Source organism: Cydia fagiglandana, chromosome 6 (genome assembly GCF_963556715.1).
Source record: "Cydia fagiglandana chromosome 6, ilCydFagi1.1, whole genome shotgun sequence".
Taxonomy (NCBI): Eukaryota; Metazoa; Arthropoda; class Insecta; order Lepidoptera; family Tortricidae; genus Cydia; species Cydia fagiglandana.
Window position 1 is genome coordinate 13,081,533 of NC_085937.1, and position 14,402 is coordinate 13,095,934.

At 39.3% G+C, this 14,402-nt stretch overlaps 1 protein-coding gene across 5 annotated transcripts in view; it reads left to right on the forward strand.

The window, feature by feature from the left end:
• The window catches only part of LOC134665262 (diacylglycerol lipase-beta), a 111,727-nt gene extending 97,625 nt beyond the window's left edge, over positions 1 to 14,102 (forward strand). For 2 of the 5 annotated variants that reach the window (XM_063522159.1, XM_063522160.1), the window contains exons 8-15: positions 422 to 545; positions 1,238 to 1,363; positions 2,860 to 2,952; positions 3,411 to 3,565; positions 4,290 to 4,445; positions 5,901 to 6,013; positions 8,073 to 8,099; positions 9,232 to 14,102. In XM_063522159.1, the coding sequence (XP_063378229.1) occupies positions 422 to 545; positions 1,238 to 1,363; positions 2,860 to 2,952; positions 3,411 to 3,565; positions 4,290 to 4,445; positions 5,901 to 6,013; positions 8,073 to 8,099; positions 9,232 to 9,406 (969 nt within the window). In that variant the 3' untranslated portion in view covers positions 9,407 to 14,102. The remainder of the gene's footprint in view (positions 1 to 421; positions 546 to 1,237; positions 1,364 to 2,859; positions 2,953 to 3,410; positions 3,566 to 4,289; positions 4,446 to 5,900; positions 6,014 to 8,072; positions 8,100 to 9,231) is intronic. The other 3 variants (XM_063522161.1, XM_063522163.1, XM_063522164.1) reach the window with 3 other exon arrangements.
• The last annotated feature ends 300 nt before the right edge of the window (positions 14,103 to 14,402 follow it).

Below are 14,402 nucleotides of genomic sequence, written 5' to 3' on the forward strand. Positions count from 1 at the left end.
ACGCGAACGCGATGCGAAGCGATGCGGCGCGGGGTGAATCAAATTTGATTTCTACTAGACTTCAACAAGTTACGATATGGATAATTTAAAATATTTGTAAGATAGATATGTCAAATCTGACGTTTCCGCGATTCTGGAGGTCCTCTTGAACAATTTCGCGCCGCAAGTCACATCTAGTCGATATCTAATGTAGATCTAGTTGATCTCTAAATCGTCTCTAGATCTTGTGATTATCTCGAAATCCGAATAGGCCCGTCAATCCTTTGATACCTATAGAAGTGTCCTACGTGAACGATCTCGTTGCGAACGCGAACGCCTTGGGCCCGCCGCGCCGGGCCGCGTCGCGTTCGCGAGTTGTTCACTGTACGTAAGTCGCGACGTCAGATTGATTTATCACTAATAACCAAGTAATTGTTCACAGCTCCCGTTCTGCGTCATAGCTGACCACGAGCGAGAAAGTGTGGTGGTGGCTGTGCGAGGCTCCATCTCCCTGCGGGACATCTTCACAGACTTCACCGCCGGCTCCGAGCGGTTTGAGGCCGATGGTAACTATTTGTAATTCCTAACTGTAAAGCAGCTGTAAAGCCATTAACTATACCTAGAAGAGCTGATATCGGGTTGGGTTCGAAAGAAATGTTTCAGACTTACTCGTCCGGTTATCGCTCGATTAGATGGCAAGGAGTGTTTATGTGGTTATTTAATTGGTGGAGATCCGAACATTTACCTACATTAAATAAGTTTATTTAGTCTATATCAACATACAACAATTACAACGTTGTATGACTCACAAGTGTTCTAAATTTTGTGTAAATCGAGTGGTTTTCCTGCGCCACTTACGTAATCTGAGTGAATAAGTACCTGTATCTATGCTGTAAAACTCGTAAAACTCTGTAATTAATGTTAGAAGGCATTTAAAGATTAAATACCCATTTTTTATTCGTTCACGAATTCGGCTAACTGCATTCGGCATGCGGCACATCTGCATGCAGGTTGAATAGGTGATTTTTTATGGCTTCTCTACACGATGGGCCAACGCCGGCCACTCCAAGGGACGCAGCCGTGCGGTAGAATGAGATAGCAATATCACTTGCTCCCTTTAACGCATAAATGCGATCCTTGGAGTGGTCGGCGTTGGCCCATCGTGTAGAGGAGCCATTATACGTGGCTTATTTAAACCGTGTTCTTAGAAATAATTTTTGGTTTTTGATTCGACTTTAAAAAATCCTTTTGTATGCAGGCTTGCCTGAAGGCACGGCAGCGCACAAGGGCATGTCGATGGGAGCCGCCAAGATGCTGAAGCGGCTGATGCCGGTGCTCGACCGCGCCTTCCAGCAGTACCCGCATTACGACCTAGTGCTCACAGGTAAACTAACCAGTGGAATTGAACCTTTTTAGGGTTCCGTACCCAAAGGGTAAAACGGGACCCTATTACTAAGACTCTGCTGTCCGTCCGTCCGTCCGTCTGTCACCAGGCTCTATCTCACGAACCGTGATAGCTAGACGGTTGAAATTTTCACAGATGATGTATTTCTGTTGCCGCTATAACAACAAATACTAAAAAAACAGAATAAAATAAAGATTTAAAAAAAAACACAATAAAATAAAGATTTAAGAGGGGCTCCCATACAACAAACGTGATTTTTGACCGAAGTTAAGCAACGTCGGGCGGGGTCAGTACTTGGATGGGTGACCGTTTTTTTTTGTCTTTTTTTGCATTATATGTACGGAACCCTTCGTGCCCGAGTCCGACTCGCACTTGCCCGGTTGTTTTTTACTAGCCCGTTCCGACACCGATCATGCCCATCGCGTGCCATGCACGGACCGTCAAATAATGTCGGCAAGGATATTTTGCCGGTGCCGAAAGGCTCCGTACACGGTGCAACGTTGCTAGAACGATGTGTGCAGGCGGCGAAACGGTGAGCATACGGGTTATAACAGCTTTTAAGGTGGATTTTAAGTTAAGGCCGTTTTAAATTCGTTGCCATAATTCTTGCTCGCTCTTGCCAGTCTGATAACTATTCGCTTCCTTAGAAGTCTTGCTCTTGCGAGAACAGAAATATCATTTTACGTTCTGTATCAGTTGTTTATTTATGGGATAGCGGCAGCTAGTGTATGGATGGTTACTTTTCTGGCTTCATTCGAATTGAATGAATGAAAACATTTATTTTCAGGCAACTATTGGCCCATAGATAAATACCTTAAAACTAGCATACATATTATTACAAAATATATCTTAAAACTAAAAACACAATTATGGTTGGTTGGTTGGTGGTTCATTCGAATTGCCACAAAAGATACATTTTCGGAATAACTTTTCCCTCGAGCACCCCCAATCTCTCTTCCTTACCTGACACAAACAAACAAATTGTGTTATTTTTTATCGTTTGACTCTAAACATAATCGTTGACCTTGACCTGGTTACTACTAAACATTTTGTAGGTCACGTCAGTCACTTTAATTTATTGGAGAATTTCTTCTGTAAACTATCTCCACTGTCCCATTGTTTTGCAATCAAGCCTTGTTTTTAATTGTGTGTTTTTTGATTGGGTGTTAGTACTTGGCTTAATGGTAAACAATCTTGTTATGACGTGGGCTTGGATTAAGCCTTTGTTTTATGAACAATATAATTTTGTTTTTTATTCAACTACGGCTTAAGCGGTTATCACACTGATGTGAATTCGCACGTTGCTCTGGTGTATAAGCGTGACAGCGCTATTTGCTTTTTTTTATAACATGGAAATCTGAGTCGGCCGGAAAAATCCGGCCCTATTTCTCATTACCCTAAATAAAGCGCTATTTGCGTAGTATTATGACGATACTTCCATTTGAATTTATAACCTTTTTTATATATATTTTCAGGTCATAGTCTGGGCGCCGGAGTAGCAGTATTAGTAGCGTTAAAGCTAAGGCCCAGGTATCCACACCTCAAAGTATTCGCGTTCTCGACGCCTGGTAAGTAGTTAATCATATTTTTTATTATTATTATGGTTTATAATATTTTTATGGTATTAATAAAGTCCCACTCTAAGGAAAGGAGAGTCGTCTTAATTTCCGTATTAAAAAAAATCGCTAGGCTATAGGTTTCTGCTCTTATCCTGATGCAACGGAAGGCCGCTCAGTGGCGGATTTGCCCTAAGTCCCAGCAGGCTCGGGCCTAGAGCGGCAAGATATTAAGGGCAGCAGCAAGGCGGCAGTCTATAGATGGGTGCTGAGAAAGGGGTGGCTAGTAGTTACTACAGGGTCTGGGGCCAATACTGCAAATCCGCCACTGAGGCTGCTACCTACCAATCCTGCCCTACTTGAGGTGTATGGTTTATCATTTTTTTATTTAACCATTATCTCGTTAACTTATTTACACATCTCATTGTCTCATTGGATGTACCTTGCACATAATCTCTATTGTTTTCCAGCGGGTCTAATAAGCCGCGAAGCCGCCCGCTACACGGAGAGCTTCGTGCTGACGGTGGGCGTGGGCGACGACCTGGTGATGCGGCTCAGCGTGCACAGCATCGAGAACCTGCGCACCAAGGTCATACAGACTATACACGCCACCAAGCTGCCCAAGGTCAGTTACTTCTTTCTTGTCGTATCCTCATGGCTAAGGGCGTGACGAATGTGGACACTTCTCCAGTGCTCTCCGCTCTGTCTTGGGCCCAGTGCATGCTAGCCTGAAATGTGGCGCTGACGTTATTCTGTCCGCCCAACGCCTTACGTCCATCCCTACGCTTTCTTGCCATGCGGCCAGTAATTATGAGCTTTTTCGGTATACTGAGAGCATTCTTGCTGACGGTCGGTTTAACTCTTAGAATGGTGAATCAGGATCATACTTACCGTACTTGTCATCCTGATATGATAGTTTTTCTTATTTCTTACCTAGGTACTAGAGTTTTTTTGATACCCACACCGCTCAGGCACACTGGAATCTACAAAACTAAAATCAATGCTGCAACAACTTGCATCTTCCGCTCATAGATTTGTTTTGTAACGCAATCTTAATGTTATTAAACAATGATCTGAATTATTTCTGCTGGGTTAGCGGTTAGCCACTAAGTACCATACACTAAGTTACCAAAATGATCGGTCTAGCAAGAGCGTCAAGTGGTCCATTGCCTAAAAGGTTTTGTGATTAGATTACTCAAAGTAAGCTTAAACTTTACCTACACTCCAAGCCCCATATGAATAAAGTACATAGGTAACAAAGCACCTAATGTCAATGCTTGATACCGTAGAATTTACCCATGTATTGAAGTTATATTTTCTACCAAACTTATCATCTTCTTTTGTTCTAGTACCGAATAATGCTAAACGGCTTCGGCTACGCGTTATTCGGCGTGCCCGCCAGAGACCTGGAGTCCACCTGGCGGCGACCGGAAGACCTGGAGGCGAACCACTCGGACGACTCCGCGGACGCCCTGCTCGTGCCGGGCGTCTCCACCGTGAGTGCTGTCAGTAACATTTACATACAGGTGTCAGGTCTACGTGCTTCTGTGGCTGGTGCCGGCTTGTGTGGTGTGATGCTGTTTTGTTTTACCGAGTAAGGTGTGATTCCGTTCTAAATCGTTGACTGAGGGAATTGGAATCATACCTTTTTTGTATTTTAAGTGTTTTTTCATACTAGACTAGATATGAATCATCTCAAATACGCTTCGCAATTAATTTATATTTTACGCAGCAATAAGAAAGTATACATAAATTCAAGTCTGCTGCAAATATATGTATATATATTTTATATACTTACCTACGTATTTATATTATAACTCTGGGTACCGCAGTCGAAAGAAATTTCACAATCGAGAAATTGTGCAAGTTCCAAAACTTACCTAATAATAAAATTTTACAATCATGGGCCCATAACTTATTGAAACAAATATTCCTCTAGGACAATTTTTACTGAAGTCTGTCAAATATACATTTGAAAATACAGCCGTCATATAGAAAAGTATGTACCTGATGGCCAGTTCCAACAAACCCGTTCGACAAAACAAGTTATTTAACATAGTTACACGGAATACCAACTCATATTGTGTATTTTTGATGAATTTAATTGATGAGAATGAAATATGCATATTTTAATTATCTTATTGTTCTCTAGTTCCATCGCCAATTAACAAGCAATAAAATATTTAAGCACTCAGCTAAATGAAAGTAAATTGTCCTGTCCTGTTGTTTACCGGTTGTCACTCCACTGTCGTAATCGTAACCCACAACGTTGCGTGCCGCACGCAGGTGAGTAGCTGTGTCTAACCGTCACGAGTGTCTGCACCATCTAGCTAATTATTGTACAATTATACCTGATCACTGCAATTTTAATACATATTTGACTTAGTACACGAATTTAGTGCCTTTAACATTTCGTATACCCAAACGTGGATCCTTGCAGTAGTTATTAAATTCTATTTAACTTAAATAAAAGAGTTCAAAACCTACTTACGCGGATCTGCGTTTCATATGAAAGGTAACACAAAATTATAGTAGGTTACGTAGGTTCTTATACTGACCAATTTACTATAGGTACTTACATTATATTATTATCATTAATTCATTATTTATTAACAGCATACATAAGCATACCGAAACATACAACAGCGCATAAGTGCGTCATGTAGATTTGCAATTTGCCATACCTACTGTAGATTCTAAATTTATTGGTCAAGCCTCCCGTGATGGGAAATAAAATATTTTAATATGTCCATTTCCAACTCATTGCACTGTAAAAAGAAAACAAAATCTACTAGATTTTTGTATTGGTTAGCCCAACTAACTTTTTTTTTTGCCTCTCTAGTTGGAAACAACCAGAATTTTTTCACCATATTAATGTATGCAGGATTTTTTTAATTTAGCTCCTTTCGCTGGTTCATGCTTCAGCGTAGGAGCACCACTGACGGCATTTTCCGTTCCAGGAAGCGGCGCTAGTGTCGCGCAACGTGTTCGTGCGCCGGTTCTCCACGGCGCGGCTGTTCACGGCGGGACGCATCCTGCACATCGTGCGGCGCAAGCGCATGGGCATTGAGAAGTAAGTACAATAGCGTCCCTTAACCCTTAAATGCATGACTTTCTTTTTGCCCGAAATTAATATATGTATCACATAATTGTTTACCGATTCTAGGAAGAATAGTAAAAACATATATAACTTCGATTTTCATTGCGAAATCAGTGTTAGAAGTTGAATTGGCTAAATCATATTTATGTAAATATATAAGTTTCAGTAATAGATATATGAATTTTTTTACTACCATTAGAAAGGTACACTATTTGTGATATACCTACGATGAAGTTTTTAAATATAAAATAATTACAAACCCCGAAAACACCGTTCAAAATCACATACTAAAAATTATCAACTACTGGATTTTTCGAAGCTTTCCGACTTTCCGTCTTAAAACCAATGTCATTTTTATAAATTAAGAATATTGCGTGAATTTAACCCTTAAATCATTACCCTACTACTTGACGTTTGGTATAAAGGTGCGTTGAAGAACGTAAGCCTTTTTTTGTTAAATCTCTGAGCTGTCTAATGCTTTCTAGACATTTGGCAACACTATGCATTTAAGGGTTAAGTGCTGGCACATAGAGTTGACCCTTTGACGCGCGCGGCTACAACCCAATATCAGCCTTCGTGCATTCCAACAAGGTTCAGTGGGTTCACGACGGCGCGCCGCGCACGATAGACGTGGCATTCAAAGGCTTAATTGTATATGTTACCGAATTGTAATGTTGTATAGTGCCGTCTGCTGTAAATTGTGGGCCTAGTAACAATTAAGTATTGTACAGTCTGAGAAAACAAGGTTTTGCTATTTTTCAATTATTTTTGACCTGAAAGGTTGCAACAAACTAGACAGCTCGGAAATACACAAACGATATTATATGTACCTCCTACTTATTGAAAAAATGACTGTTTTAAATTGAGCAGTTTAATCTAAGGTTCGAATTGAAATTCTAATGACACTTGTGTAATTGTAAGTACTGTGCGTGAAAAAAGATTACTTGTTAAAAATATATAAAAGTATAAAACCTTGTTTTCTGAAGAAAAAATATTAATGGCGCTCTAGATAAGTGGATGGGTAGGGCACCTATATTAATTCATACACCAAAATTATGATCAAATTAACTCGAACGATGCGAACACTAGCAAGATAAACTGCATCTCGTGCATATACCTAAACTGTGCAATGGAGTTTTTTGCACATTGAAAATCTTAATTTTAAAAGTCATATTGTACCAACTGCACTGTAAAAATGCTTACCACTTGCTTACACGCTTACAAAATATTCAGGTAAAGATCAGCCTCTAAAAAACAAATTGAGTTTGCATTTTTTATTAGCAAATGAGATTGAACTTGTTGGTTTAGGATAATCCAATTGTATAATAATATATCAAATAAGAAAAATCCATGTTTTACGAGCCCGTAAAGTGCTGGTATAAGGGTGATCATCCACTAGACCAATACGAGGTAACGTGGCGGTATGCGATAACAAAACACTAATGCTTAAAGCAGCTCATGAAGAGGAACCTTAGCGGAACCTAGGCTTAGCGGAGCGCAGTTTTATACATAGCTACACAAAACAAAATTGCCCTGTCACACGATATAATAGAATAGTCTCAGTACGAAAAGTACTGAGATTGACTGAAATTCCGTAAAATACGATGGTAAAGGATTATTCATTACTACATACATAACTGCAGGAGCATCATAACACAGTGACGCCTGTCATTCTGAAAAATTCCTTTACGATCCTCGCGCCGCTCACTTGCAAACAGCTACACAATCTCGCTGCCTAGCGTAGCTCTACTCAGCTTTCCCGGACAAATAAATACTCACTGTTTCACGCAGTGCAGCTTTGCTACGTCTCGCTCTCGCACAGCTCTGGTGGTTGCTCACCCTACAGCTTAGAGAAAAGAGTAGAAATTAAAAAGTGGCAACACTGTAGTGTCGTCTCGTTTTCTTATATATATTGGTTTGAAAGGGACGAGACTACAGTGTTGCCACTTTTTAATTTCTATTCCTTTTTGCTAAGCTGTAAATAACTACCTACCAAATAAAACTAATTTTCTTTTCGCATGTCTTGTCAAAGCAATGACGATGAGGATGAAAATGAAAGGTAAACGATAACAGTTATCAGGATTTGACTTTCGGTTCTTGATAGGGATACGTCCTTAGAGCAGATAGAAAGGGTAAGAAAATGTACAACCTATTTACTTACACGAAATTCTATACGAAAATGTAATCCATTTGCTTTGGACTATATTATTATTTATAGGCATGGTCTCATAATTGATGAAATAAATCTTCTTAGACTTAACATGCAGATCGGAAAACCAATTAAATTTTTTACTTTATTAAATAAAGTACAAGTCCAAGCAGGTTTTCCAATGTCTCATATGGTTGTTATATGTCACAAATAGCGCAGCGCACTCTTTCTTTCTTTCGTGTTATTGTGTAGTGGTGCAGTAGTGTGGATAATTTACTTCCACCTCTTTTCTCTCTGCTCTAAGTGAAACGTATAGGTAAAAGGCATGCATGAGAAATAAGGTTAACCACTGATAAAATAAAATCGTATTAATTGCGAATGATTTTTGTTTTGAGAATATGGTATCGTCTTGGGTCGTCCCATTCGTTTTTCGTCAAGTTATTAAATTAGTCCTATTCTGTTTTCGTCACTCATTCTACATTGAAAGCCACCGACGATTGTGATGAATGTAGAATGAGTGACGAAGGTAGAATAGGACTAATTTAATAACTTGGCGAAAAACGAATGGGACGACCCAAGACGATACCGAGAATATAAATCGTCTGTCGATTAGTTGTGGGCACGTCAAAATCTTAAAATGCATTCGTAGTTTGGTGGTGGCTGGTAGTGGCGGGTAGTGGTGGCTGAAGTCTGAAGTCGGTGGATTGTTGGCAAGATAAAACTTATTGCTATTGCTATTAACTGGCAAGCTAGCTTTGTCAGTAGGAAAAGGCGGCAGGAAATCTGTAAGGCGAACAAATCGTCTTGGAACATAATTAATCCCTTTCTATAAAATACATTACATTTTATATAGAAAGTAGCCAGTAAGTGCAGGAAAGAAGGGTGCTTTATATAAGGGGTGCTGGTGAAAGTGGTAAAGGTCTTTGAGGAAAAATCTAATTTATACTGTAAAATAAAATCCCGGAAACAAAAGACTACAAAATTCAACAAATGCAGTCTCATAAAAATCGTAATATTTCTCATAAAGCATTGCATTTACCAGGAAAGTGCGCACCCAAGAGCCAACGTACGAGATGCGATGGGCGTGCCCCGAGGACTTCATGGAGCTACAGGTGATGCCGCGGATGCTGCTGGACCACCTGCCGGAGAACGTGCACCGCACCATACAGACCGTGCTGGACGAGCGACACACGTACCGCGTCACGCAACACCTCTAGATGGCGCTGTTGTCAATTGTTGATTTTAAATCTCAACGGAAAGCAGGGCGGTGTAATGCTTTGCATTTACAACGGTAGGATGCCACGAGGCAGTACACTGTCTTGTGTTGCTGTAATGGTGTTTATCTGTTTTGCTGTGGATAAGACGAATGTCATGTTTTGGGAGAGTTAGTGCGATAGACGCATGTGTTTATTGTGCTATCCACAGCGGATAAACCCCGTCAAGAATAGGGGTAGAGTGCCCTAAGGGCAACTTATGCCACAAGGCAGAATGCTCCCTTGATATTATACTATGTGTCAAATCAGAAAAATGTAACGAGTCTTATGCATAAGCCAAGTTATCGAACAATTTACTTGCCTAGCCACGCGTTTTTATTAAGTACACGAAATGGAAAACTTGAGCACTAGTAGACAACTAAAATCTCATTTTGATATTATATTCAATAAGATTAATTATTAATAATCAAAATCATGATATATTAACACGGAATACTTGAATCTCTTTATAATTGTACATCTCGTAAGCTCCGCTTCAGAGCCGACTCATGACACGATGAATGCATTTCGTTCCTAAACTAGAGAAGTACATGACTCAGATATGAACAATTTCTACGAGACTTTTGTATATATATTTTCAGAATTTATATTGACATACCAGTGTCAAGACGTTTTGTAATTAAAAGAGTTAGTTTAAGTAATGTGAGAAGACTGTGATGATGTTAGAATGAAAATATTGTTAAAGTGTAGATAAGTGAAATGTTACTAGGAGCATGGATCGTGTGCATATGGTGAGGGTTGGGGCGCGCCCAGGGCGCGTCCCTCATTTAGGTGCATTACATATCAACGTTCAAAACGTTCCCATTTCACCGGTCGTTGGTCATCAATTTTCGGCATTTTTTTATCATTAACCAAAGACAGAAACAGAGTTTGAACCTAGTTTAATGTACTCCACTTTAGTTGTTACTCATTATTTTGCTCAAATTAATAAGCAATTTGTTTGTCAACGTTCCGTGTCATTACTCTAAAAGTCTTTGCTTCAATTCGAATACACTATAACATTAAGTAAGACTTGCAAAGCTACCACTAAGTACAATAACTAGATGATAGATAGAGCGTTACCGGAGTCAATTAATATTATAGAATACAACATATTGCTATGTAGTAGCATAATAAGTACATAGTGCTGACAGTTCAAAATATTTTATTGCCACTCAATTTATTCATCGTTTTTAATTCAAGTGGAAAAATAAATACTATGTAGCCATTTTGGTCTAACGGGATTTGCTAGCTCCGACAAAATTGTAAGTCGCGACTTAGTCTCGCTAGAGCCAAATAGGCTACGTAGTATAATTAACTTTGTTCAAAATATAAATGACATTCAATTAGATCACTAAATTCATTAGAGTAATAATTGTGCACGTGGCCAAATCAGTGTTTCCAAGTAAACTCACCGTAAATATTGTACAACATCCTTACAACCATTCTATTAGCATTTCTACAGAATAATTTCAACTTCGGGAACAAGATCTTGATATGAATAAATTTACCTACCTAACATAGAGTTTTTAAGCGTTTTTACATGTACATAAAATAGCATTTATTTAAAATTATAATACATTCCAATTTGTATTGAAGTTAGCCCTCAGTCCCTTGCCATTACGTGTCAGGTATGATTGAATACAAATTGACACGAGATGCTTCCCCATCCTTTAACCTTTACCCCTTCTATACCGATATTAATACCTGCTAGCCGGGCTAGCACGTGATTAGCGCGACAGTATCTCGCGGCGAGATAGACTACCCGTCCCTCTTTAATTAACATAGTTAGAAAAAGACGGGTAGGTAGTCTATCTCGCTGCGAGATACTGTCGCGCCAATCATACTTAGGGCATACTGAAAATTCCTTGACTGGCCACTTATAAAAAATAAATCTTCTCATATATCAGAAACCAGAAACTTTCAGTATGGCCCACGTATATAGGCCTACAGTCTTGGTAAAGGACCGTAGCCCTATCATCATAATAAACAGTCCGTGTCAATCTGACTTAGGCCTCTTCTAGGGCACGCCACTGAGTAAAATTTTCATCTCTCCTCCAATGTCCTCTGCCTTACGAATATCACTTGTCCACCAGTAAGCTCAGCACAGGAGCGGCTTGATAGTATCTCGCCTGCGAGATAAACTATCCATTTGTTGTTTTTGTTTTTTCTATGTATTAATTAGATAGGAACGGTAGTCTATCTCGCGGGCAAGATACTGTCGTGACGCTCCTGTGTTAGGCCTACAGCGCCACACAAAGTCAAACAAAGATGGAATTGTACTATACCTAAATGTGGCAGCTCCATTTATAAAATGGCGCTCAGTTCTCAACATACACAAGCGTATGACGACGCGTTTTTAGTTTAGCTGTTATACCAAGGCAGTAATTTTAACGCAAATTACTTAACCAAAAAAAAATCTAGGACCAGAATTTCCTTGCCAGCTCCCGAGCAATTTTATATAATTGTATAATCACAGAATATATTATGATGACATTTTGACAGTATGAGAGTTTTTGCCATTCTTCAATGTATAATGTAAATAGTATTAAATCAATTCATGAACAACGCCTAAATTTACAATTACTCTACTTATCAACTTGGTTTTTAATGTACTTTTGTCATTATTTTTACGGGGATTTATGTATTATTTTTTGTATACCTAGTTATATTGCCAGACGTTGAGTATCACGCAGGAGTAAAGAAGCGAAACTAGTGTTAGCTTTACATACAAGGGTTGTGAGTGTACACCACTATACTATAATTACTATAGTGCGTGGCATTATTATTGTTATTAGGGTTTAAAGACCTTTGAGTCTCACATCGATCAAGCGGTGATCTATTGTGTCGGTCCTTTAAAGTTCATTGCTAATGCCCGTCAAATCCAGAAAATTGCGTGGTTTTAAGTGGTGTTGTCCTGTCAAGATAGGTATTAAATATCTTCACGGACAAAGTACCAAAAATGTGTATACACGACCATATAAATTAAGGAAGGGTGTACATATATGAGCGCTATTATTTAATACCTTCACTGTCAGCATTGAAATATTTATATTTCACGACACCATACACGAGCTACAGCAACTATCAAGAGCCGTTAGAGCGTCCGCTAAATTTAATTGTATGGGACGTATTACAGTTCTCCGTTGAGCGACGTTGGTCAGTCTGATGTTAAGTGTGGTTGGTGCAACTGACGAACGGCCTGGCCACGACATCCCGCGACGGTGTTAGCGGCAGACGGCAACCATAGGTTAGAGCGAGATACAGCGATCAGACCTTTTGCTCTCACCTATAGTTGCCGCCGGCACCGCCGCCGCCGGTCTGCAAGGTCGTGGCCGGGCCGTAAGTCACGGCAACCATAGGTTAGAGCGAGATACAGCGATCAGACCTTTTGTTCTCACCTATAGTTGCCGCCGGCACCGCCGCCGCCGGTCTGCAAGGTCGTGGCCGGGCCGTAAGTCTCAATATTAGTACCTATTGTGCGTTTCATCTTGCCGCTCGTGATGTTAACTCCGTCGCGTTTCTTTACTCCTAAGGACTGTATCGTTTATTATAAATACAACTTTACTTAGCCGTTTTTTCTGGTATTATATTTTTATTAAAAAAATACACATATAGTTTAATTGGTGCTTTAATAATAAGTAACATTTCGTCCTGGGAGATCACGTAAAGCATATGGTTTGGACAATATTTACCCAATCCTCCCGAGTAACTATAACGATTTTGGACAAATACTACAAGAAAATTTACGGTTTGCGAACAAGACGAGATATTACACAAAAAAAACGTACTATGTAAACAGCAATTACATATGATTCGTAAAGCGAAACATCTGGGCATAGTCTAATCATTTCTTTTAGTTGGAAAAAAAGTTTTGGATCTGTGCTTGGTGGCCTTTTAGAGAATATGGCATGTTACTTACGACAACCCCGACTTTGGTATACAATATAACCATCATGGAGCGTTTCTATCGACCTGTTCTAGCCATGGTTCAACGCCATGAATGTCCGTTAGGCTTTGGATTTCGGTAGATTCTTTTAGCTGTTTCCCTTATTTCGCTAGCGTCAGAAATTGACGGGAATCCAAAATGTTGCATAAAAAGTCGTTTTCATGTAAAGATAAAAAATCACCACATTTATTCTGTGGATGTTCAATTGAGCAATCATGAAAAGGACACTTAGATGGCATATTTTGGCAGCATATTAACCTTTTGTTTCTTTAAATCGTACCAGGGAAACGGTGAAATAGTCTCAAATTAAGCTCGATAGGCTTGTCCAAATTACATTTGCTAGACGGTATTAAAATCAGCATAAAGTCCCTAAAGTAAAATAAATGTAAAACCTTCTTATATCAGATATGGCTTAAAAATACGCCCACATTATACCTTAAGAACATAGTAATACAAAATAATACACACGTCAACAGTTAGACCAGGTTTAATCTGTATTTATAATAAACGATACAGTCCTTACTGTCGGTTGGTTGTTTCTTTTTTTTACACAGGTACTGGTCGTTGTTGAAGTATTCGAAGGACTGAGGTTCTTTTCTTTTGTACCCTAAATTAGGGCTCTATCTATAATCTCTCACTTAATAGCTCTAGGATAGCCAATGTCTTGTGTTGGGTTTGTGTTAATTTATATTAAAATATATTTTAAGTAAATCTGTTTGTTTCCTATTATAATCCTCTTGTCTCCCTATAGGTACTCCGGTTTTTTTAGCATTAGAAAGAAGGTAAGCGATCTTGGAGCATTCCACGGGCTGTCCCGTACAAACGCATTTTATTTCCTGTGTTGCGACTTTTTTTTCGGCATTTAAAGTAGCCAATTATTTTTCTGCGCACAATTTTGACCATTTATCATAGAAAAGGAAACTCTTGTACTTGCAAATCTTCAGAAAATCGCGTTTGTACGGGATAAATGGTAGACAATTTCATGGAATGCTCCTCTTGACGTGTCTTTTA